We start from the raw sequence: 27,564 nt of genomic DNA on the forward strand, positions 1-27,564 counted from the left end.
ACAAGCTCCTTAATTTGACTGAGAACTCTTATATGGTCATACACATTACAAAAAAAAATGTGTCCCTGCGCCCCCTGCTGGCGCAAATAAAATGATCCTGGAACGCATTAAAGAAGACTTCGAAATCCTGATCCTCCAACACCGACCACATCCATATTTCGTCGGAACATTGTGGAGCGAGATACGGAGTTTAGATCTCCACTTCACCTACTCTTCATTTATTTCGAGGAGACAGCGTAAACAAGAAATGTTTCTGGGATACTCCACCCAGAAGGTGTATTCCAGAAAAACTAATAACTATTATCAGAGCGACATATGTTGGTGCAAAATGTTGCGTACTGCATCGGAGAAATTTGAAGTCCAAATCATAATTCATCAAGGTTGCCTTCTGTTATCGATATTTTTCCATTTGGTTGGGGTCAAAATAATAAGTAATAATAAGACTTCCTCAAATACCTCGACAACTTGATTAGATCTGCTTGTTTTTTCACTGAGTTAGGGACCTTGGTTGAAAGTTGAACTTAAAATAAATATCAACAAACCTTGTTGATCTGGTCTTAGTTGATGGATGATCGTACTCTTCCTTTTTGAGTTAATGGGCAGAACAGTGAAGCTTTCGAAGAATTGGTATATTCAGGTAGCGTTGTTTTTGCCGTAGTTTTCCCAAAATCGGTGTCAGCAATCACTCTGTGCGGATATATAAGAGCAAGGACTACCATTGTTTACCTGGAGACTATGCTTTCATCAATTTATCTCTCGGCTGAGACAATATCAAACGAAGAACTTCAGCGGCGTATGTGCCAGGTACCCATGAAGGTGGTGATCAAAAGGCGTAAGTGGCAGCAGATAGGTTTTAACAAAGAGCGATAACACATTGTGGGTTATGCCATACAATGGAGTCCACATCATAGAAAGTCAACAAGTGGATCGTATAAAAACAATGCAAACTTTTCAGAAATTCGTGGAGTAGCTAAAACATGCAGTTGCGGTTGGCGCGGTATACCTTAAATAGTGGTTTATGACAACCATATATATAATACCATCGTTATTCATCTATATACGTTTGGAGTGGTACAAAATTGCATGGCAAGATTGGTTCTAAAGTGAAAGTGGATGCAGGGGCACATCGAATATGATTTGTGATAATAGTTTAGATGCTGTGAAATATCTGGCACATGCCAACGAATCTCAAACCACTTTACATCTAAAATATTAATTAACATTCGATATCCATTTTTATTATTATTAAGATTGCCTTTGAACTTTCGTTAATACCCTTGCAAATTAATGGAATCCTACGTTGTAAAATATTGCATGTGAGATGAATTTATGGGACCTAAAATCGTTCCTTCGATGGAGTGAAAAGTATATGTAGGGGAGGCGAGTCCTTCAAAACTTCAGGAGAACCTACCTTTGTGATGAACTTCCGAATCCTGTGAAATGAAAGGTTAAAAATAAAAACCTAGATAAGAAACAAAAATTTATTTGACAATATTTTGTGACCGGCTATATATTTCATTTAAAAATAAAAAATGGAATATTCAATAAAACACAAACAACAGATGAAACGCCAATCTAATTTGATAAACTTGGAAATTAAAATAATAAAAAATAAAACGTTTTAACAGTTGAAGTTCGAATTGAAGGGAAAATGCATGGATGCGAGCAGAATCATTCTCTTCTTGTTTATCATATTTTACATCATACAAAAAGTTAATATTTCAAAGTTCTGTTATTTAAAAATTTCTTTCACTTCTACTAATTTCCTTTCATATATTTTCTGTTTATATGTCAACTAACCTAATACTGTAATCAACACCGAAAACTAAATAAACTAAGAAGGAGATTTTCCGATCAGTTCATATAAAACAAGAGTGGAAGTATAACTGATATTTGAATTTATCATATCCTTTCTAAATTTAATTTCAACATTTATGCGCATTTTTCAAATGATAATGTTCTTTTTCTTTCTTAGAAAACTTATTTGTACCTTAGACTAAGACTTTTAGTGTTGCAAATTTTATTTAATTTATTTATAGTTCATATTTTTCTAAATGTTTCTCACGTATCTTGTAAAAATTTCATTTCTGTATAAATGGCGTTTCTTTGCATATTTATATAATAATAGGTATATATTCATATAAAAAGGAAAAAAACAAAAACGAATGAAAATATTCTTACGCAACGAAATAGGAAGAGGAAATACTTTTGTTCTTACAATTTAAACGTTTGTTTGGACAACGTACCCGTTTGTACGCGAAGGGAAGCTATTCAGAATTACTTGCTTTCATTACTCTTCTCACTTCATATTTTATGAATATCCACACGTGTAATTTGGCAAATTGTTTAAGCTAGAAAGAGAAAGAAAAGTGCAGGAAAGAAAAGAAAATAATAGAAAATAACAATAAGTCGAAGAAATAAAAAAAAATTAAATAAAAAAAAAAAAAGAACGTTGCCTTTAAGTAAACTATTTACGCGACAAGACTTGTATTCGTTTTCAAGCGACTGTGGAAAATTTCTTTTTAACGTATGTTTTTAACTATCTAGCTCAGATGTACGAATTCAATATTATTTCAGATCTCTTTGACTCGATTTAATTATTTTTTTCACTTTCTTTAGTTCGCTTTTCAATAAATTATTAGTTATCGCTTCAGTTGTTGTGTAATTACTATTATAAAAAATAATGCCATCTACCAATTAGCCATTCCGGGCTTATTGAGCGTCATGAAATATATCTGACACGATGAAGCACCTTTGGCACTACTGAAGAACACTTTGTCGTTCCTTTCGCACAAGAACTTTAGACGTTGAGCCTTCTTGTGCATGAACACGCCATCTAAATGTCCTGTTTCGACGGAACGAATCTGAAATAAGAATAGTAAAATATTATAATTTATAAGCGGACAAAATCTTAAGTATACAACATTTGAAGTTTTCTCACCTCAATTGCCTTATTGCCCCAGCCCATAATCTGACCAGTACCAATGTATGCCACCGACGTAGGCATTTCGCCCCACTGAAACCAACAAACAAGTTAATATGTAATTTTATTTAACATTATGTTATCGAAATTAGCCTAACCTAGTCAGTATATTCTATATGCAAGGTCTGTCGCAAAGTAAACGAGCCTTTTTCAAAATTTCTATTTATAGTGACGCTACCTTCTGACGGAAGCAGGAGTTGGACTTTCTGTCAAAATGTCATCACCAGCGGACAATTAGTATTGAGTCAAATCTAAATCAATTTAAAATATTGATAAAGATAACATACCTAACTCTCGTTTGATTTCGTATTATAGATATTAATGTATTTTCTGCGTCATCTAATAATGACAATTTTTATTTAAATCGGAGGCAGCCTAACACTTAATTTAGAAAGAAACTATAATATAAAATATAAGTGCGTAACTGGTGCACAACGAGCATAAAAACTGTTTATGGGTCTCATGGCGTTCTCTAAATAATCATTAATTCAAATTCGACATTTGTTGATATTGCAGCGTCAACATCAAATGCTACCAGTGAACTCCATTTTACTTCAAATTTGCTAAACGGCGAATGACACGAATTTGTGTTAGAATCAAGGGAGAGAGGTTTATCGAAAGGATAGCTCCTTTTTTTGTTGAGGGTGCTGAGAGTCCTGAGTCCGCACCCACTTAGTGACGGATCGGACCACTTGGGAAGCAGCTTACTTCCTCTTTTGTAGTCCACAGTCTTCTTTTTTTGAGTTAAACACAAGTTTTCAAACAAGCCGGGAAACCGGAAGCTGGACGCTTCAGGTACGAAAGGTTTTGTGCATTTCTTAGTACGTAGCACGTAATATATGCATATACAATATTATGTGAGAATATCTACTTTCGGATGATATTGACATTTATAGCCTTGAATTTGCAAAGAAGCGACAACTTTGACGTATTATAACTTTGTTAGCAATAGTGCGATTTCCACCAAACTTGGTAACATCATGCTCTATGTTACACCCTATATTGTTGCGAAATTTCGTGGTCCTGGCTTGAATTTAAGGGGGGTTTTGCAGCGAATTACTAAAAATTATAGTAATATACTATTATTAACTTTATTTGTACAGATATCAGTGTGGAAGGTATTTCGGAGCCCAGGCACCATACAGTGGCAGCCTCTTGATTTTTTTCAGATTTTTCGGTTGGGTAGTTTCTGAGAATGGCCCCCGTAAAGGAATGGTCACTTTGAACCCCCCGCACTCCCCACCTTTCCAACAAATGTCAAAACTAAGACCGTTTTCGAAAGGTACTAACTGAGACCTTTAATTTGATACCCCACATGACTATATTTGAAGAAAAAAAAAATTACACCCCCCTTTTGCATGTATGGGGACCCCCCTTAAATTCGACATAAGAGGATGTAACTCACTGTATGCGTGAGCGTTCACAGGTCCCACCTTTTTACCAAATTTGGTGTCAATCGCTGTAACCGTTTCCGAGAAAAATGCGTGTGACGGACAGACAGACAGACAGACAGACAGACAGACAGACAGACAGACAGACAGACAGACAGACAGACAGACAGACAGACAGACAGACGGTAAACCGATTTTAATAAGGTTTTGTGTTTACACAAAACCTTAAAAAGAGCGAAAAAGCTGATTGACAGTTGCGTCCAGGGCAGAGGCAACTCACCAGACACCTCACCTCTGCCCCGGGAGCAGCGTGACCGAAAGTAACGACTCCTTTTATTTACCCAAAAGAAAAACGGAGGAGAAACTAAGTCTGGTGTTTACTTTGCAGATTATATACTAGACTCCAGTTTGGTTAAAGATTGCGTTATCGTAATGTTTGTTCATTTCATATATATACATTCCGAAGCACAATTGACCGACCACCTTTTATTTCTTTCTTTGCAGACATCGTCAAATATAGAGGATAATATATGAGAGGCACGTTGAAAGTTACTTTTGAGGTAATAAAAAAAACAAGTCTTGCAAAAAAGATGTTATTAAAGTGAATGTTTATCAAAAATTTTTGTGAATATCTTCGATAAAAATAAAAAAAAAAAAAAATATTGAAAAAAGTTTTTCAGTAGTACGAGATACAGCGAGTGTACGAGCGATCTGGAGTGACATTTCTCAAGTCACAATTAATAATCGTACACTATAAACTCAAATTAAACAATATTCACACACTATAGCGGAAAAGAACGGGAAAGGTTAATGAAGTAGCACAACCGCAACAATATCAAACAACGACTAAATTCCAAAAGCCCATCGGTAACACAAATTCAGGAAACGACATAACGATATTAACGATTCCCGGTCGATGATGGCGCAAGGGTTTGTGTTATCGTGGTGAAAGTTGTTTGTACAGAAATCCTTTCCATTTTGATGGTAAAAATTCACAATACACAACGCCATTGTGAAAATCGTTAGCATTCCTTTCAGTACGTTTTCCTTCTCGTAGCACGCCATCACTTGTCTGATGTATTGGTTGCATTTAGCACTCATAAACCCATGACTCGTCTCCAGTAGTGATCTGTTTAATAAATATCGGTTTGGTATCGGCCATGGGAAATATAGTCACCATTCGAGTTGGCTGATTTTGTTGGAAATTGGATGAGTTTTTACAAGTTTTGGAGATCGTTCAACTTGGCTTCGCCCCAAAACAATTTGTATTACGTTGCGGACGGTATCCATGCGACCGAACGCGTTACATCGTGAATTTCGTGCTCGGTATATGAAACTGCTCGCTGTCTGCTTTCTTTAAATTCTCGTGACGACTTTTCTTTCTTGGCGCTTCACTATCGGAATTTATACAAAGAAAAAATATTATTCTAGTTTTTCAACTTTTCGTTTTCTACACAGTGCTATCACTTTTTTTCATAAGTGCTACGCGAATGGAAGTTCTCTTTTAAAATCAGAACTATTACACTGGTAAACGCTATTCCGTTTCATTGTTCATAATGCCTATCTTTCAAATTACAAATTTTTCTTTCGGTTTCCCGCTTCGCGGCGATGCACAAACTTCTCAATGAACCAATTCCACTCTAGAACATCCATCTCTTAATTCCAAAAGCTCTCTGCTGGCCCGGTCAGATGATTAGCTGCCCACTGCACCGCTAGTCTTGCGTTGGACAATGAATTCGAAATTCATCTTCCGCTGCAATAACAACACCATTCAGCTGATCTGTGTTGCTTGTAAATATTGCTGTGCTGCAACAATAAAATGTTGCTTACGCAAAAATGTCTCTAAAGCTTGCATGGCGCCGTAAGTACTTATATAAAGGAAAAATTACCAATTAGGATTTTGTAGTTGCCTGAATCTTAAAATTCCAGGGCTTTTGATCAAAATTTCAAGGCTTTACGTTGACTAATTGCAATCGGAATTTAACGAAGATAGTTTTTATGGATGGATGGAATAAGGAAATTTAACATTGGACCAGGAAATGGAAAACGAAACTATAGGGAAGAAGAAGAAGAAAAAGAAATGTCCACAGGCAGATGTATATAGCATGTGGTTACTCTCACATCTGTTGAGCTGTGACGCAGAAATTTCGAGATCTAGTCAGTACTGTGGATATCCCTAAAAACTACTTAAATCGTATCATTAAGAGCACCACACGACGAATTCTGGGTACTTTTCGATCAAGGTGATATACCACGAAATAAAATCTGAATGGAAATCCTTCAAAGCTTCTACTTTCTTGTTTCCCTAAAAAATATGCTTCCGTCGATTTCTTGATAAGATTTAACCCCTTAATTTACTTGGTGAAATTTTTACCTGCAGCACAATATTTTTCGATACCCGACCACTGGTTGTAACATATACACCTTCATTATCATAACAAAGCAGCAACTGCATGCCATTAGAATTAGGAAGAGTTACTATACAATGTGGTACAATCGAACCCTGAGTCTGGAATTGGAAAAATTAATCAATGCATTTAGATTTCTAGATAAATTTAAAGACGGCTCACATGTTTAGGAAGATATATATTGTAAACTGCGGCTGAATCCAAATCGACAGCATGAAAGCCTTCCGCAGAGCCGTAAATCACTTTAAGCCGTGACTGGTCTTCAATCGTGAGATCTACAAGCAATGGACGGTGATTTAATTCACCGAAATTCTGAAAACACCAATGAATAAAATTGCGTGGCTTCAGTTACAAACAGTTCAAATTAAACAGCAAATACATACCTTAAATGCCATGAATTTGTGATAAGGCTTCGGTGCCCATGCATAGATTTCGATCGAGTCTTTTAAAGCAATCACAAGAAACTTAATTCTTTCATATTTTACTATTTTAAAATGAATGGCGCCTTGAAGTTCTCCAACGTTTATCCAACCGTGACGTCTTTCGACTTGCTGTAAACAAAAATATTCCGATCAATCTTATTTACTCTACTTTCCATTTTCCTATGGAATTCCAATAGGAAAGTACAAATTGAGTACTTTTATCTGATACCCCATGGCTATACTTGGTGAAAAAAATATATTCCTCTTTTGCATATATGGTGATTTCCCTTGAATTCAACGTAGGCCAACGTCATTTTCTGCATGAGCGGATTGTATGGCTATCTTCCTCTTTGTTCAGAGATTTCGCGACTTCTTTATTGTAAAAGTAAAGTGCAAAATCATCTTCTTAGCGCAAGATCATACGCAGTAGAAGTAGTTACAAATCTGTTTCGCTAGATTGCTTACTATTGCACCGTTTGTCGCGGCTCATTACCACTTATTTTCCCCCATCCCCATCTTTTGCTGCAGATTGTGATTTGTAGCAATTAACTATAACTAAGACGGACAAAACGACATAGGTACACAACAATAGAATTTGTAGCATAGTTTAAATTCAATCACTTTCTCTTATCCTATATGGTCCTTTTTCTATTTTCCTATCATTATGTTTCTCGTCCTGGGTAGCAAGATGCGAAACACGTTTAGTGGTCCCCTTCTGTATACTTACCAGTGCTCTAGTCTATAGATTAGATTAGGGCCTCTACTTTTGATGGATATAAACTTCGAAACCAACTGAGGGCAAACCTTTCATCACTCCAACTTTCACGTTTAAATCGCAAACAACATTAAAGTTCGAAAAAATGTTATAAATCAAGTCCAATAACAAAAGAGCACAGAATATAAATATAGACGAAGAAAACAGTATAGTGATTCCAGATAAAGTGAAAATTGATAACTTGCCGGCTCATTATAGGTACGTCCTGCTTAGGAAACATTGATCAATTAATTGTCGGAAAAGAATAACTTATAATCGAAAAGCAGTTATGAGGTAGATTGTCCTATATTGATTATAAGTTTATGTAGGCAATACGCCCGGGGCTATAAGATTAAACCGTATATGATACTAATTACAGCACGAGCCAATAATGTATGAGGACTATTAAAGGACGAAGCTGTTATACCAATTGTACGATTTAAAAATTGTGAAAACATTATGCATAACTGAAGATAGCTAGTAAAAGATATTTTTAAATAAACTTACATCTGATAAACCATCGGTTCGTAATATTTTCGATTTTAACCATGATAAATAGTACACTCGAACACGATTTTTCTTTCCAGATATTGTCACTAGAATATTTTGTCCTTCTAAAACTTCCATTTGCTGGAAGCGTCTACGTGATATAAGTTGATATACCTGCAACAATGTAAAAACCATATGAGCGTATTGAACTTGAAATACACAGCAAATGATACTCACTTTTCCTTGACCAGAACGATCCAATAGCATCAAACCATTTTCGGTTCCTATTAATAAATTAACACCCCAGAGTGCAGCACACAAAATTTCAGAATTGAAACGTTTCTTATATTTACGAATTTCGGGAGTATCGCTGGCAGCATCATGTGAAGTTGGCGTTACATTAACATTCACGTGACTTTCACGACGTGATGGACCCGACCCGGAAGACCCGGCCCCAAATCCGAATGTAAGGAAACTGCGTTGTTTCTGTTGGAGAGCATATGCGTGCGGTGGGAGGGAGGGAGGAGTTTTATTATTTGACATTCCATTTTTATTATTAATTGATTGGTTAGGGCTATTATGTCTTGAGGAGGAAGAGGACACTGTGGACTGAGGTGAGGAATTGGCGATAAAGGATTTCGATGGTGTGGAATGCACTGACGAGCTGATGGCCGCACGGTACTGAAAATACAAATATAGCGCTTAGAAAAAAAGAAACAAAGAAGGGGGCTTGATCATATTAATTGTATTCATGCGTGCAACATGCTTTTGCAATCAAAGGTGTATTCAGATTTTCTGTTGTGAAAATACAAGAATATTTCAGTAGTCACTATTTTTTACCCATACATGCATACCCTCGAGGGCAACCGCCAGTCTTTCTCAATAATATTTTTGCTTTAATTTCTATGGTATGAGAATTGGATGATCAAGAATTTGTGAGATGAAGTGCGAAAACATAATATTTAAACACAGAAATCTGAATAACCTGAATTTTATATTGTACTCGTTAGTTACAGAAATCATCTTCAATATTAGTTAGTCTTTTTACTCAAACAATGTGTAAAACATAAAACGTGATTAGTCTTTCCCTGACGCCCTGCGGAAAATTATAAATAGGAAACGAGAACGCAATCAACCAGGATGAAACGTAAGTGAATGATTTTTTATAGTAGGATTAAGTAGAATCTTGGAATGAAATCGTGTTTATTTCAATTTATGTTTAAATGACAATTATTTAAATTTGCACGTATTATAAGCTCATGAATCGCATTTTCTTTACTTAGTTGCAATTTTCACATAACTTGTAAAAGCAGTTTATTAATTATTGCCTAATATTGGGTTAATCCCTTTTAAAGATAGAAAAATACGTACAGGAATGCATCGCTACAAGTATCGAATGATGTGGCGTGGTAATAATCACACGAGTGGAACATAAAATGATAGAAAATTTAGCTGGTTAAAGATAATACAAAAGTTTGTTTGTTTAAGAAATATTCAACGTGAAATTCAATATGTTGGGTGTTGCAGAGGACACAGAACTTATTATCATCATTTACAATTTATAGAGAAGGCATTTGGTTTATCCTATTTTTCGTTCATTTATACCAAAACTTTTCTCATTTGCTGTTATCATTTCGATTATGTGAAAATTGTATCAAGTGGATATGTAATTTCACTACTCTCGCTACTCTCACTTTCAATCGTGACATATATTATGTTGAAATAAGACATGCGTCTAATCAAATGGCTATTATTAATACGAACTAGAACAACATTAAATCTGTAATGAAATATAAGTGAAACTAGATACGATTTTTTAAGTAGTAAACTTTTCAAAGTAACTCGAATAAGCAAAAATAGCAACTAAATTGTCTCTATATAAATCATTCCAAAAAGTTGCATAGAAAGAGTACACATCATTATTCATGAAAAAAAAACAAATTCCAGTAGCAGTGTAATATAATAAACAAAGTAAATCCTGTTTTCCACACATTTAATAATGATTTGTTGTTGATTGGGATATACTTACTACGTTGTTTTATGTTATATTAAATTATTTTTCTCAATATTCATATCCAGTGTGGCCATCAGTTTTAACGTCGCGGAAAGACAAAACACAAAGAGATATAGTGGTTAAGGTTTCTTTCACGTCATTAATTATATAAATAATTGCATTATTTAATTCAGTTGGTTTATAATGCATTCCATGCAAATTTACATTTAATACACTCGTTGCTAAATTGGATGTTACTCGGAAGTATAATAATAATATGTTTTCTTTAATTGTTCTACAGAAATGGTGTCCACCATTACTTAAAACAGCGAAGTATTTATTTAAATGAAAACTCATGGCAAATCCTGTAGTTTCTATGTGCAAAGAGAGGGAAGGGTTGATTTTCTTGCCAGAATCGAATTGAAGTATCTACATTTGAGGCATATTCATTCATATCTGTATGATTTGAGAAGCTAATCCCGCCTTGAAAATATCCCCTTTCTGGCATTCCATATACAAACACTGACCGCTATTTAGAATAAAATTTCACATAGAAACCTTTAATTCTTGTACTTTTATCGAAAATCAAATTGAAGAGATAAATTCGTTTTTCGAGAGAATACTGAATACGCTCGTTCAATTTTATTCTAGTGTCTACTCCTAAATATGTCATTTCTAATATATGAAGATTTCAGATGTTTTCATTTCAACACCTGCTGAAGTCGTTACTTACGTTATGCCGGCACAAAAAAATAAACTACTACCTTCATCAAAAATTTCTTACTATCATGTAACGCTCTGACTGATCCGATTTAAGTGTTTTTTTTTGTTAGATTGCCAGCGTTGGGGGGAAATTACTTTGAAGGAAACATTTTATTTTTGAATGAATTCCGGGAAGTTTTTTTACCAAATTAGTCTATATACATAATTCTGATTTAATGAAATCTTTCAGAAAACAACGAAAAACTTTAAATTTGTAAATGTAGAAGCTAGCCAGATATCATTCATTGCAAATATGAATTTAACAATGTTCTATTTCTGCCTTTTTGCGAGACTCAAAAAACATTTTGTATCTTATGATAAAAATAAAACTAGGTAGCTTGCTCCTACTACAATATATTTTAATAGTTAGTAAATACGTATTTCGAAAGCTACTTACTCTCTTCCTCAGTACTTAAGCTACTTACTCTCTTCCTCAGTACTTAAGCTAGGTAGTTTAAGTACTGAGGAAGAGAGTAAGTACCTTTCGAAATACATATTTACTAACTATTAAAATATATTGTAGTAGGAGAAAGCTACCTAGTTTTATTTTTATTTAGAAGAACTACAAGCATCGGAACGATAACTATCTTATGATCATATTATAAAACACCCATAGTGTGTTCCCAACGAAATAATTTAAGATTCATTTTCCTTATTTGTGAATGTGAATATCATGCGAAAATTGGATAGCGATCGCTTCGCAAATCCTTCCAGATCAGGCCTGCGACATGCTCTGCCGAAGGATCCTGACCAGGCTTTCGACCTGATCTGACAATCAAGGTGATCCGACCCTGCTATTCAACGGGACAAAGACTGAAGAAGAAGAGTAAGATTTATGAAAATTGGTAGAATATACACGCTTGGGACTTTCATACTCCATGAAAACATTTATTTTTCTTCTTTTGATGCCAGAGAACTAGAACAGGCGTCAACTTCATCATTTGAACAATTGCAATCTCAGTCGCCCGTTTAAGGTGGCACTCCCACAGTTGTTCATTCCGTAAAGGGGGGACAGCGCATCAACTACCCCTACGCACCATCGTTGCTTATTTGCACAAATGTATAGCAAGCCATTACCATTGGACTTCGTTAATGGCGATAAAATCTAACCTTGAGTAATTTCATTAGTTGACTCTATGAAGAACCTATCGTAATTAATTAAATGTTTCAATAGAGTTACTTACAATTTTTTAAAAAATTAATTTGCAATAATTTAACATTTCTTGATTAGGTCCTTTTAGCTAATATATTTCCACTTTGATAGCAGTAAACGGAGTTTAATTTTGGAGAAATTTTTCATCGTAACCCACTGTAGCGAGTAAATAAAACTTTAATGCATTGGATGGTATCACAAATTGTTCTAGTTGCGATAATAGCAAGGATGACCTTGATATTCGTTTTTGTTCCCTCTAGGCCGCAAAACTAAATGAAGGTTTTAATACTGAGGGAAGATATGATAGGGAGCAACTTTGGGTGAAAAAAAGTATTTTCTTTAATTACAAAGTTACAATAAGTTAGAAATATCTCTTGGTCGTAACATCACCAAATTCTAATTTGGTTTCCAAATATTTCACAAAATTAAAAGAAACTGACAAATAGAAGGAATTGAATGTCACAGTTCCTTTCAAAACAAAATTAAAAAAAAAAAAAAACCATTGAAAATAAAATTGCATCCCAGATGGAATTTCATTTGAGTGCAATTTAAAGAGCAAAGAAAACATCCTTCTCTTCAGTTGTCTTTTCAAGGAAGGCACCTTTTTATGTCTTATTAATCCACATCTCGTTTAGCAAAACATTAGTCACAAAATTAATCCTTCGTCAATTAAAATAATAATTAAATCTTCAGTAAAGCAGTTGCAATGTGTCATCTTAAATATCTACCTACTATTTCGTATCGTATCTTTTACTTTTGATTGTAATAACCAAATGGTTTATTATATACGAACATTATATCTCGAATAAAATTTCGGAAGGGTTTCCTTATAAGATATATTATAAAATGCAGAATTGTTCTTACGTACCTCTTCACTGGAAGATTTATCATGCCGTGGTGGTGTCGCGGGTGACGCTTGACTTAATAAATCGGGCAGCACACTACTTGTTCGAGTGCCTGGTGTACCTAGACCACTACTTTCCCCACTTCGGTTCTGTTGAAGAATTCAATACAAATTAAAATTTGGCCTTCTAATGTCAACTCAAAAATAGTTTCTTTCTGATTTTCAAGATGTAGAAGCAAATTTAACTACAGCAAAAGATACTTTGAGTTAAAATTAACGGTTAGAAAGCATACTGCTTTGTTAGCTTTTCAGAAAATTCTTTGAATATAGGCACGCATATTATCTAGTAAAATACTTCGAAATAACATAACGTCGCCCTTCTCTAAATGTTACGAAGTTAGTTACAAAGATAAAATGAAAAAAAAAAAGAACTTCAAATTTCATATAAGGTTGAAATTAGGACAGGGTAAACTTGGCAAAAACCAACAATTTTTGAGAAATATCGTTAAGATTTTCGAATGGTAAATTGTGGATCATAAACGTTTATGTTGAAGACGAAACAATATGTTAAAGACAAACTAGGACGCATGTAAATTACAAAAACAAAATGTGAACAGGTACACATCAACAAATGATTGAGTGAAAACAACTTTAACAACAAAAGCACAAGTTGCTTTCAATCGAGTTTGTATACCAAATGCTTAAGGACTTTAGTGTATTCATTAAATATTCATTGTCGAGCTTATCCTGATTTTTTATTGAAATCTGCAAATTAATATTTTTGGTTTTTTATTACAAATGGTTGCAGATAAAAGATGAAAACCCATTGAATACGAAAAAAAGGTGGAATGACATGATGGTTTACATGCGGGTTTCGTGGATAAAAAAAGGATAACGGGGTAAAAATATGTGTCCTGTACTGTTGGTCAGCAATGGAAACCATGCCCGATGGTAGATTTTACGTGTAGCAGCGAGTAAAAAAGAACATGTGCGAAAATTTCCATTGTGTTAAATATTTAATATTTCTTCGAGCAAGAAAATCACTTAGCTCATGCATGAACGCATCATAAACTTTTTGTTAGTATCTCCATTCTGAAATGATTTTTATTATGCCAAAATTGGGTGAATGAATGATTAACCTGACATATTAATTTGATATATTGTACATATTTCGAATGAAAATTCGACTTTGATGTTTTGCAATTTATCAAATGCAAATCTAGTCAAAGGCGCCTCAATGCCCACATACTAATTCATCGTCAAATTATATTTGGTCTACAAATTAAGATCCAGATCTGACTTTTTGTAAGGGTGGTTCTTAATTGATCGAAAACTTAAAGCTTAGTACTTCAGTTGTGAAAGGTTTTGTAGATTCTTAGTGTAGCAAATTTTGTTGTAGAGGTTACTGAGCATACTCAAGATATTTTAGAGCAACTGCATATGCTACCTATCCTTTTGGAACTCCCGTGGCTTCTTGAAAACCAAAAAGCTTCATAGAGATTTGCACAACACTTTCTAAGTGGATTGTCTAATTTATGCGACATTTTTATCTTTAGATAAATATCTACATGATTCGTATAGTCAGACTCCTGGAAAGAATATCGTTTTTACTAGAATTCACTTTTAGTTATTTGATTTTTATTTGAGATGTGTAAAGTTGAAACTCGCTGTCCCAGGTCTCACAAATATGGAAAATTCTAAACGATTTGGAAAATTAAATTCGTATACATCTTGATTTCGTAGATATTCCAGTAAAAGAAACAGGGTGGTTAGCAAAGACAAAGAAGAAGAAAAAAGGAGAAAATTACAATACATAGTTATGTGAACAGGCAGGAAAATACCATTAAAATTATTCGAGCACACTATCGAACTCAATGTCGATGACATTGCCTTTTAGTGTACCGTCACGGTTTGGTAGTGAATTGTTCTAACACCCTCGCAGGCCAAGGTTCTCCTTAATTCTTTTCAGTACAAAATGTTGGAGAAGTGAAATATCTCAGAACGAGTAACGCGGAAATTACTAAGATTGAATGGTTAGATATGATTGACGTAAGAACAACCCTTAAGAAGTTGGGGTAGTACCTATCATTCTTACTATTAAGATGTCTTAAAAATCTTAGAAAGTGCTGTAACTCATTTTATAAGGTGCACTAAGTTTCATTCAAGTTTATAGTTTGAACGAGGTATAGGTATGTTATCGATAGATGTTGGCAAGATCTCTGATTTTTAATTTTGAAAAAATTAACTCAATACAGATATTTTTAAAAGTACGGACAAATATGGAAGCAAAAAAAAAAAAAAACTAAAGTGCCCTGTTGAAAAATCCCGGGGTCTGATGAATTGTAAAAGTGTGTGTAATGACACCAAAGGTGAAAACATTTTTGGTCGTTCGTTTTGACTTTGGAGGCACGCGGTTTTTGGCTCGTTGTACAAAGAGTTGCTGGAACTAACTATAAGGAGATGTTAGAACGTTAGCTAAATAATATTCGTTGAGGACAAAGACAAATGTGGAAATCCCTTGAGTGGCTCTTAATTCCTGATAAGGCAATTTTTGGCGAAAAAAGCTGTATCAGTTAGAACATCCCTCCCTCATAAAATTAAAGCGACTGCTGCCTTTGTATTTTTGAGACATAGTTCTCGAATTTTTTGAATTCTCTGGGTATATGTATAATATTGGACATTTTTCTAGGATGAAACACTATTGATTCTCTCTAGATATCACACTAAATATCAGATGCCAAAACAGAATTATTGACTAAATTATTCAAAGTTATGTATAAATGATCTTATTTACAAAAGAAACTCATACTTAATGAATCAAGACGAATCCAATTGAAAACAATACAGTAAATAAATTAGAATCAATCAATTCATACATAAATATAGAAATTTTTATTTTTAAGAAGCTTAACGCGATTCGCAGAAAATGCCTGTCTGTATCGAAATTATAGAATAATATGCTAATTTGGCGAATTGAATAAACTGAACACAAACTGTAATAAAAAGTGGAATAATACGTTAAGCTTCTCCAAAAACAGCCTTTAATACAAAAAGAAATAACAAATAATACATAAGGAAAATTCCAAACACTAAATAAAGTGACAAGAACGAATTGGCGATTTTTCGTGTGCATAGTTATGAAGGTGATATTATTCTGTTCTCTGTGTAACCATGGGAAATAAATGTACGATCTATAGAAAATGCCACATGTCAATGAGGATGATTTAAAACATGCTTAACAATGTGATCACCAGCATACACAGAAATGTATTAATTTTTCTTCCAAATTTTCGTTTCCGATTTAGTTATGGTATTCATTTACAAAATTTCCTATACCAAGATCATTATAATACAAATCCAATGTTTACAGACTTTTATCTTAAAAACGTAAATGTTCGTCGGACACTGCAATGTTTATTTTCACTTAAGCTTACATCAATTTTGATATAGAAACGTTGTTAGTGAGTATACGTAGAAAAAACCCATTTACCGATCAAAACCAGAACACATTATACCATATATCGTATTATTTTCACAAATAAAAACTATAGTAATTTACAACTGTTAAATTGTTACTTTACATATGTCTATATCTTCGAAAAGTGTATGTTGACATCAAAACCAAATTTTGCGCAAAAACCCAAGTCACAATAATCAATGTGAATACCAACAACTTTATTTCCTTGAAAATGAAACAAATACTTTGAAGTATTATTCTTAAAAACGATGCTTTTTGGGGAACGGTGGGGGGTTTTCAACTTTAATGTTATTGGAGCTACTTCACTTACAGTTTACCTTCAAAATTGTAAAATTATTATTTAATGAAAAATAATTACTAAGGTCAAGGATATTACAGAAGACAAGTCGCATGTTTTATAAAGCAGGGAATTTGTATGTCTTTCGTTTACTCGTTTGTGGAGTAAAGGGCATGCAATACCGTCTCCCTTTCGTAATATTACTCCTCTCTTATTCGATTTTCAATGAAACTGTGTTTCAATTTTATTATTATCGCACTTGGGGCAAGTGACGGTCCTATGGCAGCGGAACAGCACAAAGACGAACAGAAACATCCTCAACCATGTAGGATTCGAACGACGACATCGAGAGGCTGACGTTAAATCAACTCGGTTGTCACACCCTAAAAATTTGAGTGCGTTGAAATATTGTTAGCTTTCTGTGTGTCAGGACGAAAGTTATTCCGGGTACACATAATTATATGTAAATGCTGAATGAACTTAACTTCTGCTCTCGTATAAAATTATACATCGGATGTTTGAGCTATTGCAATTTATATTGTAGAAGCGTGTGGCCGACTTATTACTCCTTTGATCAATTCGGGACAAAAATATAAGCCTTGATTGAGAACTCAATCAAAACAACGAACAATTCACTCCAAACCAAGAAAGAATTAGTACTTCATCAATAACTAAACCTGCCTAAACACAACGACCTTATTTCACATTCATTATATTCAAATGAGAGTTTCAATATAACTTAACAATTTTTAAGATTTGCGTTAATAAATAACTCACTGACTTTCCCCGTGGACAACACGTAACTAGTGACGAAAACAGTGTTTACAATTGTATTCACCCCGGTTACTTCTTTAGAGTATTCTCAATTAGACTCCCATTCAAAAACTCTATTTTCAGCCTGATAATTAGCTCAATAAATTTTTGAATAAGGTCTTCATGGATGGTTTAAGTTAGCTGGTGGTTAGATAGTCAAGGTTTCAATCAAATTAAACGGGTTCAGAACCGTACTTCCTTTATTGATTAAAAATTTGACGGAAGTCTTTTGTGAAAATACCGGGGAAGAGGACCGTTCTTGTCCGAAATAGGCAAATAGGTTTTCACCAAATTTTTAGCCAATAAAGAAAATAATCCTCTCAATCCTTCTTTAGTGTTTTGTGAAAACCCTGAAGAAGAGGGCAATTGATTCTCGAAATACAGTAATTGTTCTTTCCTAAATGTTTAGCCAATAAAGGAAATAATCTTCTGAACCCGTTTAATTTTATCTTCATAGACTTTCGGCTCATACAGATGGCAGGGACTTTCAGTAAGTGTTCAACGAGAATTGGGTTATGTAATTGTCCTTAACTTCTTTTCCAACTGGAGGGTTGGAACTTCAGCGAAACTTAAAAAAATCCTCGAGGGTCATGTGCAGTTCTTATATCAATCATCATTAATCGATTGGATACTAAGAGTGCTAACATTTCGATGCATGCCCAAGATAAGCTTCGGCCATATGCTCCCTCGTAGCGATACAAACTTCGTTCTATCTGAATGAATGCGTTACCCCCGGTTTTGAGAGAGGGATTGAAAATAAACCTTTGTGAAATTATTATCGCTAACAAATTTTCGACAGGTAAAATTGGATTCATGAATTTGAAGTGGTGGATATTTATTTTTTACTATTTTGTCTTGTGTGATTTTCTAAGTTATAAGACGGGACTCTTTCCAAAACTCATCAAAACGGTACACATATATAAAAGGCACTGACAGCTATAATTCTGTGAGAGAAATGTTTCCAATCTTAGCAGTTCAGTATTTAATAATGCGTTTTTTAAAGGAAACCGAACTATGTTTTTTTTAACAAGTCTTAATGACAATCATAAACATAGTCAATGATTCTAAAAATTTTGCAATGTGGTTGACTTAATTCACATATATGAACCATATTTTAAACTAACCAAGATAGGCTCGACCCCAGTTTTTGTTGTTTTTCATATGATTATTGGCATTGTTTTTCCAGAGGTGGGTATTCTGATAAATCCTCTCAAAAGAAATTAATACTAATGGATATACTATTCACTAACAATAGCTTCAATATGTAGTTGAATTAATTGTAATCTAAGGACCTTCATTGGATTTGCTTATAATGATCTTTTTAACTGATGGTATGGTAAAACCAACACTAGAAGTCCACTTCAATATGAAGTTTTCCTGCTTGCATAAACAGTAAACTATGCTCAAAAGAGAGAGAGTTGCCATATGTCTGCATTAATATCTTTACCTGTTGTGCTAACAACATTTGCTGACGAGCCGTCGAATTCCGCACAAATATAACAGACTCGGTTTTTTCACGCCTCGGTCTTAAGAAATCCAGATTTCTGGATGTCAGTGTATTTGTCCAGCTTGACTCGTTTCTACTATTTGACGGCGAGGAAGACGAAGTCACAGAAATATTTTGCTGCTGAGATGTCATCATTTGGCCTTGCTGCTTCTTATTTGCATGCGGTGCTTGAGATTGCTGTTCTGCCGCTTTAGTCACAAAATCTGTTAATACTGGTTCACCTTTATTCCGATTACGTTGGAATATTGCGCTGGAACGAAGTTGCGCGGATATGTTAACGGGGCTTAGGCGTTCACCCAAAATCGCCGAGTGGCGCTTAGACAATGGGAAAAAGTCGGATTTTTCCCTTCTAAATCCCCGAACGAAATTTAGTGGAAGTTTTGATTCGCTATCTTGTCTTTTATGGTTCTTATTATTATTACTATTGCTGCTATTATTCGCAGAAGAGGATGAACTACTTTTTTGAATATTCGAGATGTTATCTAATTTTTGATTTGCAGCCAGCATCTCACTTTTTACTCTTTCTTCCAATTTTACTTTATTATTGTATTCTTCAGCCTTTTTCTTGTCATTTGCAGTTGAAGATGATGACGACGATGGGGCTGATATTTTCCTCTGTTGTTGACCACTTTGAACGGCGACTTTGCAAGTGGGAACTGAACAATTGATTCGATTGTTCCGATCCAGGTGACTGTTCGACACCAAAGTACTGCTTTTGGATCGATCCAAGGACGTGCGGTTCGGGAAAAATTTCTCAAAGTCCCAATCCCGAAGAAGGACCGTTTCTTCATTTTCATTCTCGGAAGCAGTTGAAGATGTGGAAGCTATTGAAGATTGGGTCTCGAATTTCTGCACAAAATTTTAGTTTTTTTTTTGTGTTTCTATTCTAATTGACTTTTATATTTTTTAGGTTCATTTTCTTATTTGCGATAAATACAATTTTTCATTCTGTTTGTTTTGATTTATTATATGAAAATGCAATGTTTGTTATGTGCATGTGAAAACATATTCATATGTACTTCAATATTTATGTATTTCTGTATTTAGGAGATAGTTGGATGGAACAGTAAGAGGAATATTTAATTTTTTGAACAATTCTGTACAGGACTTGAATGAACTTGGAGTCTTTACAGGGAATAGATTGTAGCAGATATAGGATTAAATGAATCAGAATGAAACGATGATAATTAGAAATAAATTAAAACAAACCAAATAAAAGAAATTGAATTTAAAAATTATCGAAGTTCACTACGGCACCACAACCACTTGTAATTTCTTTTACAATTAATCGAATTACTTCTTTTCATAGAAAAATATTCGTTTCAAGTTTCACCTCCAGTGAGTTATTCCAAGATTTAAAAGTGCTGTCTCGCTAATAATAGAAATTTCGAAGTTCCGTGTAGTAAATATTTCATGTGGAGTGCAATTTTTTATTAAAATGGTTTAATCATTGATGATTAAATCCATTAAGCCTTCCCTTCTTTGAAATTATGCCAAAAAATTTTAGCGATATGATATGAATTGATCATCTATCGAAATAATTTAATTTTTATGTTTTTAGAAATAAACAGTCATCTTTTGAGTAAGTAGGAGCGGTGAATATTAATGAATACCAACAGCGAAACTACGTTTTTACTCTTGAAACGAATATTAAATCTGATTTGCGCTAAATTTTGGAGGACTCAATTAAAATTTCTTACTAAAATTTGAACTTCTTTCCACTTTTTAATCGAAACCCAAATTTTCTTTGAAAAAAATCACCAATTTTTTATATAATTTCTGTTACATTTTAATATAATATGCCGACGAAGAAGTGATTACAACTGACCTATGAAAACATGATACTCACCCTTTTCATGATTAACGTGCGGTCGCCAGCTTGATCGTCATCGTCTGGAGTTGGTGGTAGTGGTCGGTTTGGTGGGCCTCCTGATCCATGGGTTGGTGGTGCATTAGATGAGTCTTCCGAAAGCGGACCTAATCCTGGCCTATATGAAAATTCAGGACTAACAAACAAAATCGAAAAACAAAGCAAGCAACGAAAATGGTTCAATATTGCAAGAGAAAGAAAAGTTCAAAATCAAAAATCAAATGAAATCAAATGAAAAATAGAAAATATTGCAATTATTGTTGATTTTCAATTAAGAGCTTTTACTTTTCTTTCACGTTCCATAAATTAGGTAAATTGGACGCTATTGATATCAGAAAATCAAGAGCTTCTATGAACTAGACTCTTTCCGGAAATAAAGCCGGGCAAAAGATGCTGGTATATTGTGCAAACAAATGTTTCCACTGATTAAAGTGGAATTTAAAATCTCTTACTTAGGAGCAGGGTATACCAAACCACGATGGTACAATCATTAAAAACCAATGAATGTTAGATTCGGTCTGACAAGAAATATTTAAATTTCATAGCATATATATGGATGAGTATGATTGCAAGATAAATGCTATTTTCAATATCCACTATACAGAAATATTTCGATTTCGAAGAAATGACAGAATGACGGTTAATAAATAGTTGATAATTGATGATAAGAAAACTTACACAATTTTAATTAGTTCTTATAAGCTGTCTGTTCCAATTCGCACAAGCAAATCGTTTCATTGTGTCCACAGCAAAATTCAGTTAACTTTACTTCTCAAAGGCTTCGTTAAATGTTTTGATTCAAAGAAGGTCCTGATCTAATACGAAAATATACTTTCTAAGAAATAAAACTTACAGCGGTTTCGGTGGATCGCTAGCCAAGAGAGTTCCATCATTCCTGCCGCGGTCATTCGGTTCATCTGGTTCACTGTCTGTATCACTGCTGTCAATTGGATCCAAAGGATTAACTGATTCGACGTGGTGATTATTAGAAGCTGGAGGCGCAGGAGCTGGTTTCAACTGGCCGGGCGCTGAGGAATTTGAATGACGAACGTTCACTGCAGGCGCTACATCCGATCGTTGATGCGACTCCTTGCCTGCTTGCTCGGATGATTTTTGCCGTGACTGTTGAGAGACGCCCAATTCATTTAATTGTGCAGCTAACATGTCCAAATCCTATGGTGATATAGGACGATTTTGGTTTGGTGGTTTGATGATTTATGAGAGGAAAAAAAAACAAAGAAAAAATCATGTAATGTGACAGTGTGGAATGAAATAAACACGTCTTTCTGAAAGCATATCTTTTAGAGAAGCAGCAAAGAAGGTAGATGCCATAGGTATATGGAAGGGCTAAATGTGTTGGTGGCATTCGTTATAAGAAATTCTTGAAGCCAAAATAATTTTAGATTATGGAATTTCTCCAAAGACAATGATTATGGATGGACAATAAATAATATTTTGTGTTGAATGCAAAGTTCCCATGTAATATTTATTGACGTGTTCCATGAAAATTCCACTTCTACAGAGTAGCGCCTCTGCTTCTTGTTTTGATAAAACTAAACTTTATTAAGATAGAGAAAAAGAATAAGCAAAATATTTCACAGAATTGTGTTTGGTTTTGAGTTGGAAAGCAAAAGCCGGAAAATAAACATTACAAGGATTTTTTTCATCATTAGGAAGGATGCAAGAGGTTTTTGGTGGGTTAAATTTTATTAAAGGAGAGTTTCAAATTTGAAAGAGTAAAGCAAATAATGCTAAAAAAACGAATAAAATAGCAAACAGGTACAACTTGAAAAATAAGTGTTCACCTACCTCAGGCTTTCTGGGCGGAAGCTAAAATATGCATGTATTACCGATATGTTCGACATGATTTTAGAGTTTGTTGTTTTGTAATTGTTTTTGTATATCATTGCATTGTGCGGTCAATATTCGTTGGGTGTAATGATTATGCACGGATGTTACAATGTGTCATGACGAAAGATTCATTATTTTGTCAATTGTAAATATAACATCATTGGTTTGGAAAAAGTACAAAAAAGCAACCATTGGGCAAGTAGTAGTAGAGTGGACAGCAAATGAATCACATGAAAAAAAGTAAATTGAAATTAATAAAACTAAAATCAGCATGCATAAAATATCTAAATTGTGTTTTTTCTTTCAGAAAATTTGAATGAAGGCACATTTATTGAAGGATTTGGTGCGAATAAAATTTTGAGGTAGAAATTGATGAACGTCGAGGGATTAAGCCACCATAGAATTATCACATTCGAAAAAGAAATATTTGCAATTTTTTCCACAGGCAAAACGGCAGGAAAACACACGATACTTTAGTTCTTGCATCATCTCATCTCATCTCTTGAATGAAGTGCTCTAACACACTTCAAGCCCCTGGTCCAGTATGGATTGTTGCGCCAACGATTATTATTACTATTATCATCTCAATATAGTATTCTAGCTGATTTTTTTCCCATTTAAGTCATAGTAAAACAAGTCATCATAGACGACGAACCTTCAAGAGACCGAACACGTCAGCCAGATGTAAGTAAATTCCGTCGTTCGAAGACACATTGATTCTTTGCTCCATTAAAAAAAGTCGCGTATTATTTTTTCCTCCGTCTATCCATTCAAAAAAGAGGATACAAATGTGGTACAATCGCTAATTTTATCGATTACTGCACTGGTCTCCGTTATGCACTAAAATATACTTTAAAAGATTTTTTTTCTCTGGGTTGGCTTAACCTCTTAAATGTTTTAACAATACTCAATTGTTTTGATACTAGACAACACAGAATCTTTTATATTTACACCAAAATTCATTCAATATATGTATCTCTGCAATCAACTTATCAATCCATACCACCGGCTTAAGCATATTCTGAGAATTCCTTTGCTGTTGTTGTGGTGTCTGTTGTTGTGCTGCTGACGAAGAAGAACTTGAAGAAATTTTCGGTGTTGGTGGCAACGGTCGATTTGCATGCTGTTGCGGTGGATCGGGAACTATGATTAGCCGTTGTGGAAGGGCAGGACGGGCTGGTGGCCCAGGCTCCTCAATCTGCTGGCGTTGATCACGCTGCAATGAAAATTGTATTGAGTTAGAAGTAGAAATGATTCAGTTAACCTACCGATTGCGGCTTTTGATTTCTATTCACTTGTGGCTGTTGTTCATTGTTAGCGTTGGTACGCCCTTCTTGAATTTGCTGGAAATTACGGCGGAGTGTATCACCTCCAGGTGCTTGTATGATAGACGAGGGTTCGCCAGCAATTTGCGGCTCTTCGTCGTCGTTATCCGAACCAGAATAATGATAATCTTCCCGTTCTTTTTCTTGTTTTCGTTTCTTGCAACGGTCGATATGATCTTTCAATTGAATTCTCACTTGTCGTTCAGTCGGTTGATCTTTGATAAAGGAATGCCGCAGTAGTTGTTCTGTGTAAGGCCTTTGATGATAGTCTTTCACTGAAAAGGGAAGTGGCAAATTTTCAGTGAAACATATTGTTTACAAATGAATCAAGAATTGTTAAATGTATAAAATCCAAATCCAATAATATACCAGAAAATATTCATTTCGAATTTGGGATAAAATGTTAGACAATTGAAACATAAATCCACGGCCATTTACTCAGCGATACCTTAAAAATTAACGAATTGTTAGTTCGGGGTAGCGTCCAGAACAACACTAGAAAGGTACAGACTAAGAACATTTTTTTGGGGAGGTTTCTTCTAGGGTTCAGATTAAATGGATTTTTTTCTTGAGACCAATTTACTTTAAACTAAACTCTCATACTTTCTTATAATTATCAAAACCTACAATAATGAATTCCCGTGGTAATGCAAGATATATTGTTTGTATGATTTTGTTCTCATGAGATCACGGATAGTTATTTCTATCAAGTACAAAGTAAACCTCAATGCAACATATGTGTTATTGTTGAATGCAACGAGTGAAATCGAAGGGTGAGAACGTTGATTGTGAAATTGCAGTTAATATAGGTCTTTATATTGTTTGCTATAATCATTTAAATATTGTTATTGAGAATTGACCTGTTTAACACAGAAGTCGTATTTCGAAAGCTAGGTTTCTGAGTTTACATCTCATTCAGAATTGTTAGAAGAGAAAGCTCAACTGTTCATGCAGCGTTATTTACAAGTGAAAACTTTTTGTAATGGAATAAAAGTAAAAGAAATGCCTTTAAAATCGATTTCTTCATGTGGTTTTACCTTGTTCAGTGAAGACGGGGCGATTTTTAATTTTTATAGCATTGGAAATTAGCGCCTTTTATTTCTGTTATTAATGAAATGATTGACACTTAGTTGGTGGCTGTATACCAGAATATTTTTGATAAATTATGGAAATTCGATCTAGCTATTAAACAAGTCGGGATACCGGAAGCCGGGCGTTTCGGGCATAAAGGTTTTATGTTCATCTTATGGGAGAAACTCTCAAGAATACAAAATACTCCATCATATTTTGCCAAACGACTAGATATACATATGTACATACAAATCAACGACATAAGTACTATGTTCACTTTAAATAAACATAATAATAATGATTATGTCCTACATTATCGTCTATCCTGGAATTGGCTTTCCGATAAATTTCTAAACCATAATAATATACTATTGTTAGCTTCATTTGTGCAGACATTGGAATGGTATGTATTTTGAGGCCTAGGTTTCATACAGTTAGTTAGGTTGTGAGAATGAGACCTGTTTCACTTGTTGGAGCACACATTTTGAGCCCTATCTCTCCTATGTTTTACCCAATATCAGAAATAAGATCAATTTCGAAAAGTACTAATTGAGCCCTTTCACTTCATACAAATGTTTACATCTCTTTTTTCCATGTATGGGAACCCCAAAACCTTATTAAAATCGATTAAATGTCTGTCTGTACGTCTGCCACATTTACTCCGAAACAAATGAAGCTTTCGGCACGAAATTTAGTGGGAAAATGTGGTCTATAAACTGCTACACCTGCCACGAGTTACATCATTTTGCGTAGGGTTTAAGGGAGCCCCCCATATATGCGAAAGGGTAGAGCAAAATGATTTCGTTAAAAATAAAATAAGTTTCCCTATATCAAACGACATATTTACTGTCGTAGAACTCGTTCCATGCTAGTAATTCTTGCTAACATCTAAGAAAAGCTCTCCTTTCCAAGTACTAATGCAAAAATATTTATATAAATTAAGCTTACCGAGAACTGTTTCGATGAAACCATGAAATTTCTTTGACCACTTTTTCGATTTCAGTCGCGGGGGTAGATTTCGAGGAATTAGGAATAATGCCCGCATGGGATGTAAGTCACATAATGGTGGCTGAGATTCGGCCATCTCTAGAGCAGTTATACCCAAAGACCACAGATCTGATCGATTATCGTAGGTTGCTTCGGGATTTTCATCACACGCAATCACCTCTGGAGCCATCCAATACGGGGTACCTAAAATGATATTTAAATATATTTTCTTATTATATCAATTCGATAGAAAGACAACATTATCAAAATTTACTTTCAGAAAATTTATTGGGTACTTTACTCTTTGAAACAATTGAAGAAGAGCAATCCATTCAAGTAGAAAGAAATCTATAGATTCACTGTATAGCCAACTTGAGTAATAATAATTGGGTATAACAAATTCTTTGCGGCAGTTTTGGAAAAAAATGACTTTTGTTTGTAAATTAAAGCTAAGGGGTAGAGTTTATACAAAATGAGATCAAAGTTTTAAAAAAAGTCAAGCGACGACGGCTTTATGGTTTCTTACCAGGGCAGAGGCAAATCGTCGGACGCTGCCTCACCTCTGCCCTGGGAGCAGCGTGACCGTAGCGGCTCGCCGATGTTGAATGCTCCTAATTCGTAGAAAACGACATGCCTACGAATTATATTGAGCGCAAATCCGCCTTATTGACCAGAGCTTGGCCAGAGCTGAAATATTCGTTTTGAGAATGATGGGGTCCTAAGTCCGCATCAACTTAATGCTGGACCGCACCGGACCGGAAGAGATCAAAGTTGTTAAAAACGTAAAACTTAAACTGAAAAATAAGCGATCAAGCTATAATAGAAGTCAGGTTGTATGAAGAGAAGATATAAAAGAAAACTTGACTTATGTCTCTATTCAAGTTATTTTTAATAAAGAAAGTGGGGGTCACAGCCAAAAAGCCTAAAAACCATTATGCGGAGAACTGTTCTGAAGAATCCTTAAAGAAGAGAAATTAAATTAGCAGTGCATTAGAAGAAGAGAAATTGCTCTAAGAATGTTTGGGTTTCGAAGTTCATAGAGATAATTGCTCAATCTATTTAGGGGCTAGGGACGCTATTCAGCATAAATAAAGATATATTGGCATCTGGAATAGCCTACAATACTATACACTGAATTGCATTGACATTGCTTTCGAGATAATAAGTGCATACAATTTTTCTTGTC

At 34.5% G+C, this 27,564-nt stretch overlaps 1 protein-coding gene across 14 annotated transcripts in view; it reads right to left on the reverse strand.

Moving 5' to 3' along the window:
- Nucleotides 1–1,467: 1,467 nt before the first annotated feature.
- LOC119648307 (serine/threonine-protein kinase mig-15) overlaps nt 1,468–27,564 on the reverse strand; it is an 81,584-nt gene continuing 55,487 nt past the window's right edge. Inside the window, exons 4-20 of one of the 14 annotated variants that reach the window (XM_038049981.1) lie at nt 26,340–26,582; nt 24,264–24,595; nt 23,999–24,211; nt 22,954–22,974; nt 21,998–22,266; nt 21,124–21,280; nt 19,215–20,123; nt 13,224–13,349; nt 9,819–9,830; nt 8,685–9,128; nt 8,466–8,621; nt 7,166–7,333; nt 6,945–7,094; nt 6,749–6,883; nt 2,942–3,016; nt 2,695–2,864; nt 1,468–2,351 (exon numbers count right to left, since the gene is read on the reverse strand). In XM_038049981.1, coding sequence (XP_037905909.1) covers nt 2,312–2,351; nt 2,695–2,864; nt 2,942–3,016; nt 6,749–6,883; nt 6,945–7,094; nt 7,166–7,333; nt 8,466–8,621; nt 8,685–9,128; nt 9,819–9,830; nt 13,224–13,349; nt 19,215–20,123; nt 21,124–21,280; nt 21,998–22,266; nt 22,954–22,974; nt 23,999–24,211; nt 24,264–24,595; nt 26,340–26,582 — 3,620 coding nt within the window. In that variant the 3' untranslated portion in view covers nt 1,468–2,311. The other 13 variants (XM_038049975.1, XM_038049973.1, XM_038049982.1 and 10 more) reach the window with 13 other exon arrangements.

Source organism: Hermetia illucens, chromosome 2, assembly GCF_905115235.1.
Source record: "Hermetia illucens chromosome 2, iHerIll2.2.curated.20191125, whole genome shotgun sequence".
Classification (NCBI taxonomy): domain Eukaryota; kingdom Metazoa; phylum Arthropoda; class Insecta; order Diptera; family Stratiomyidae; genus Hermetia; species Hermetia illucens.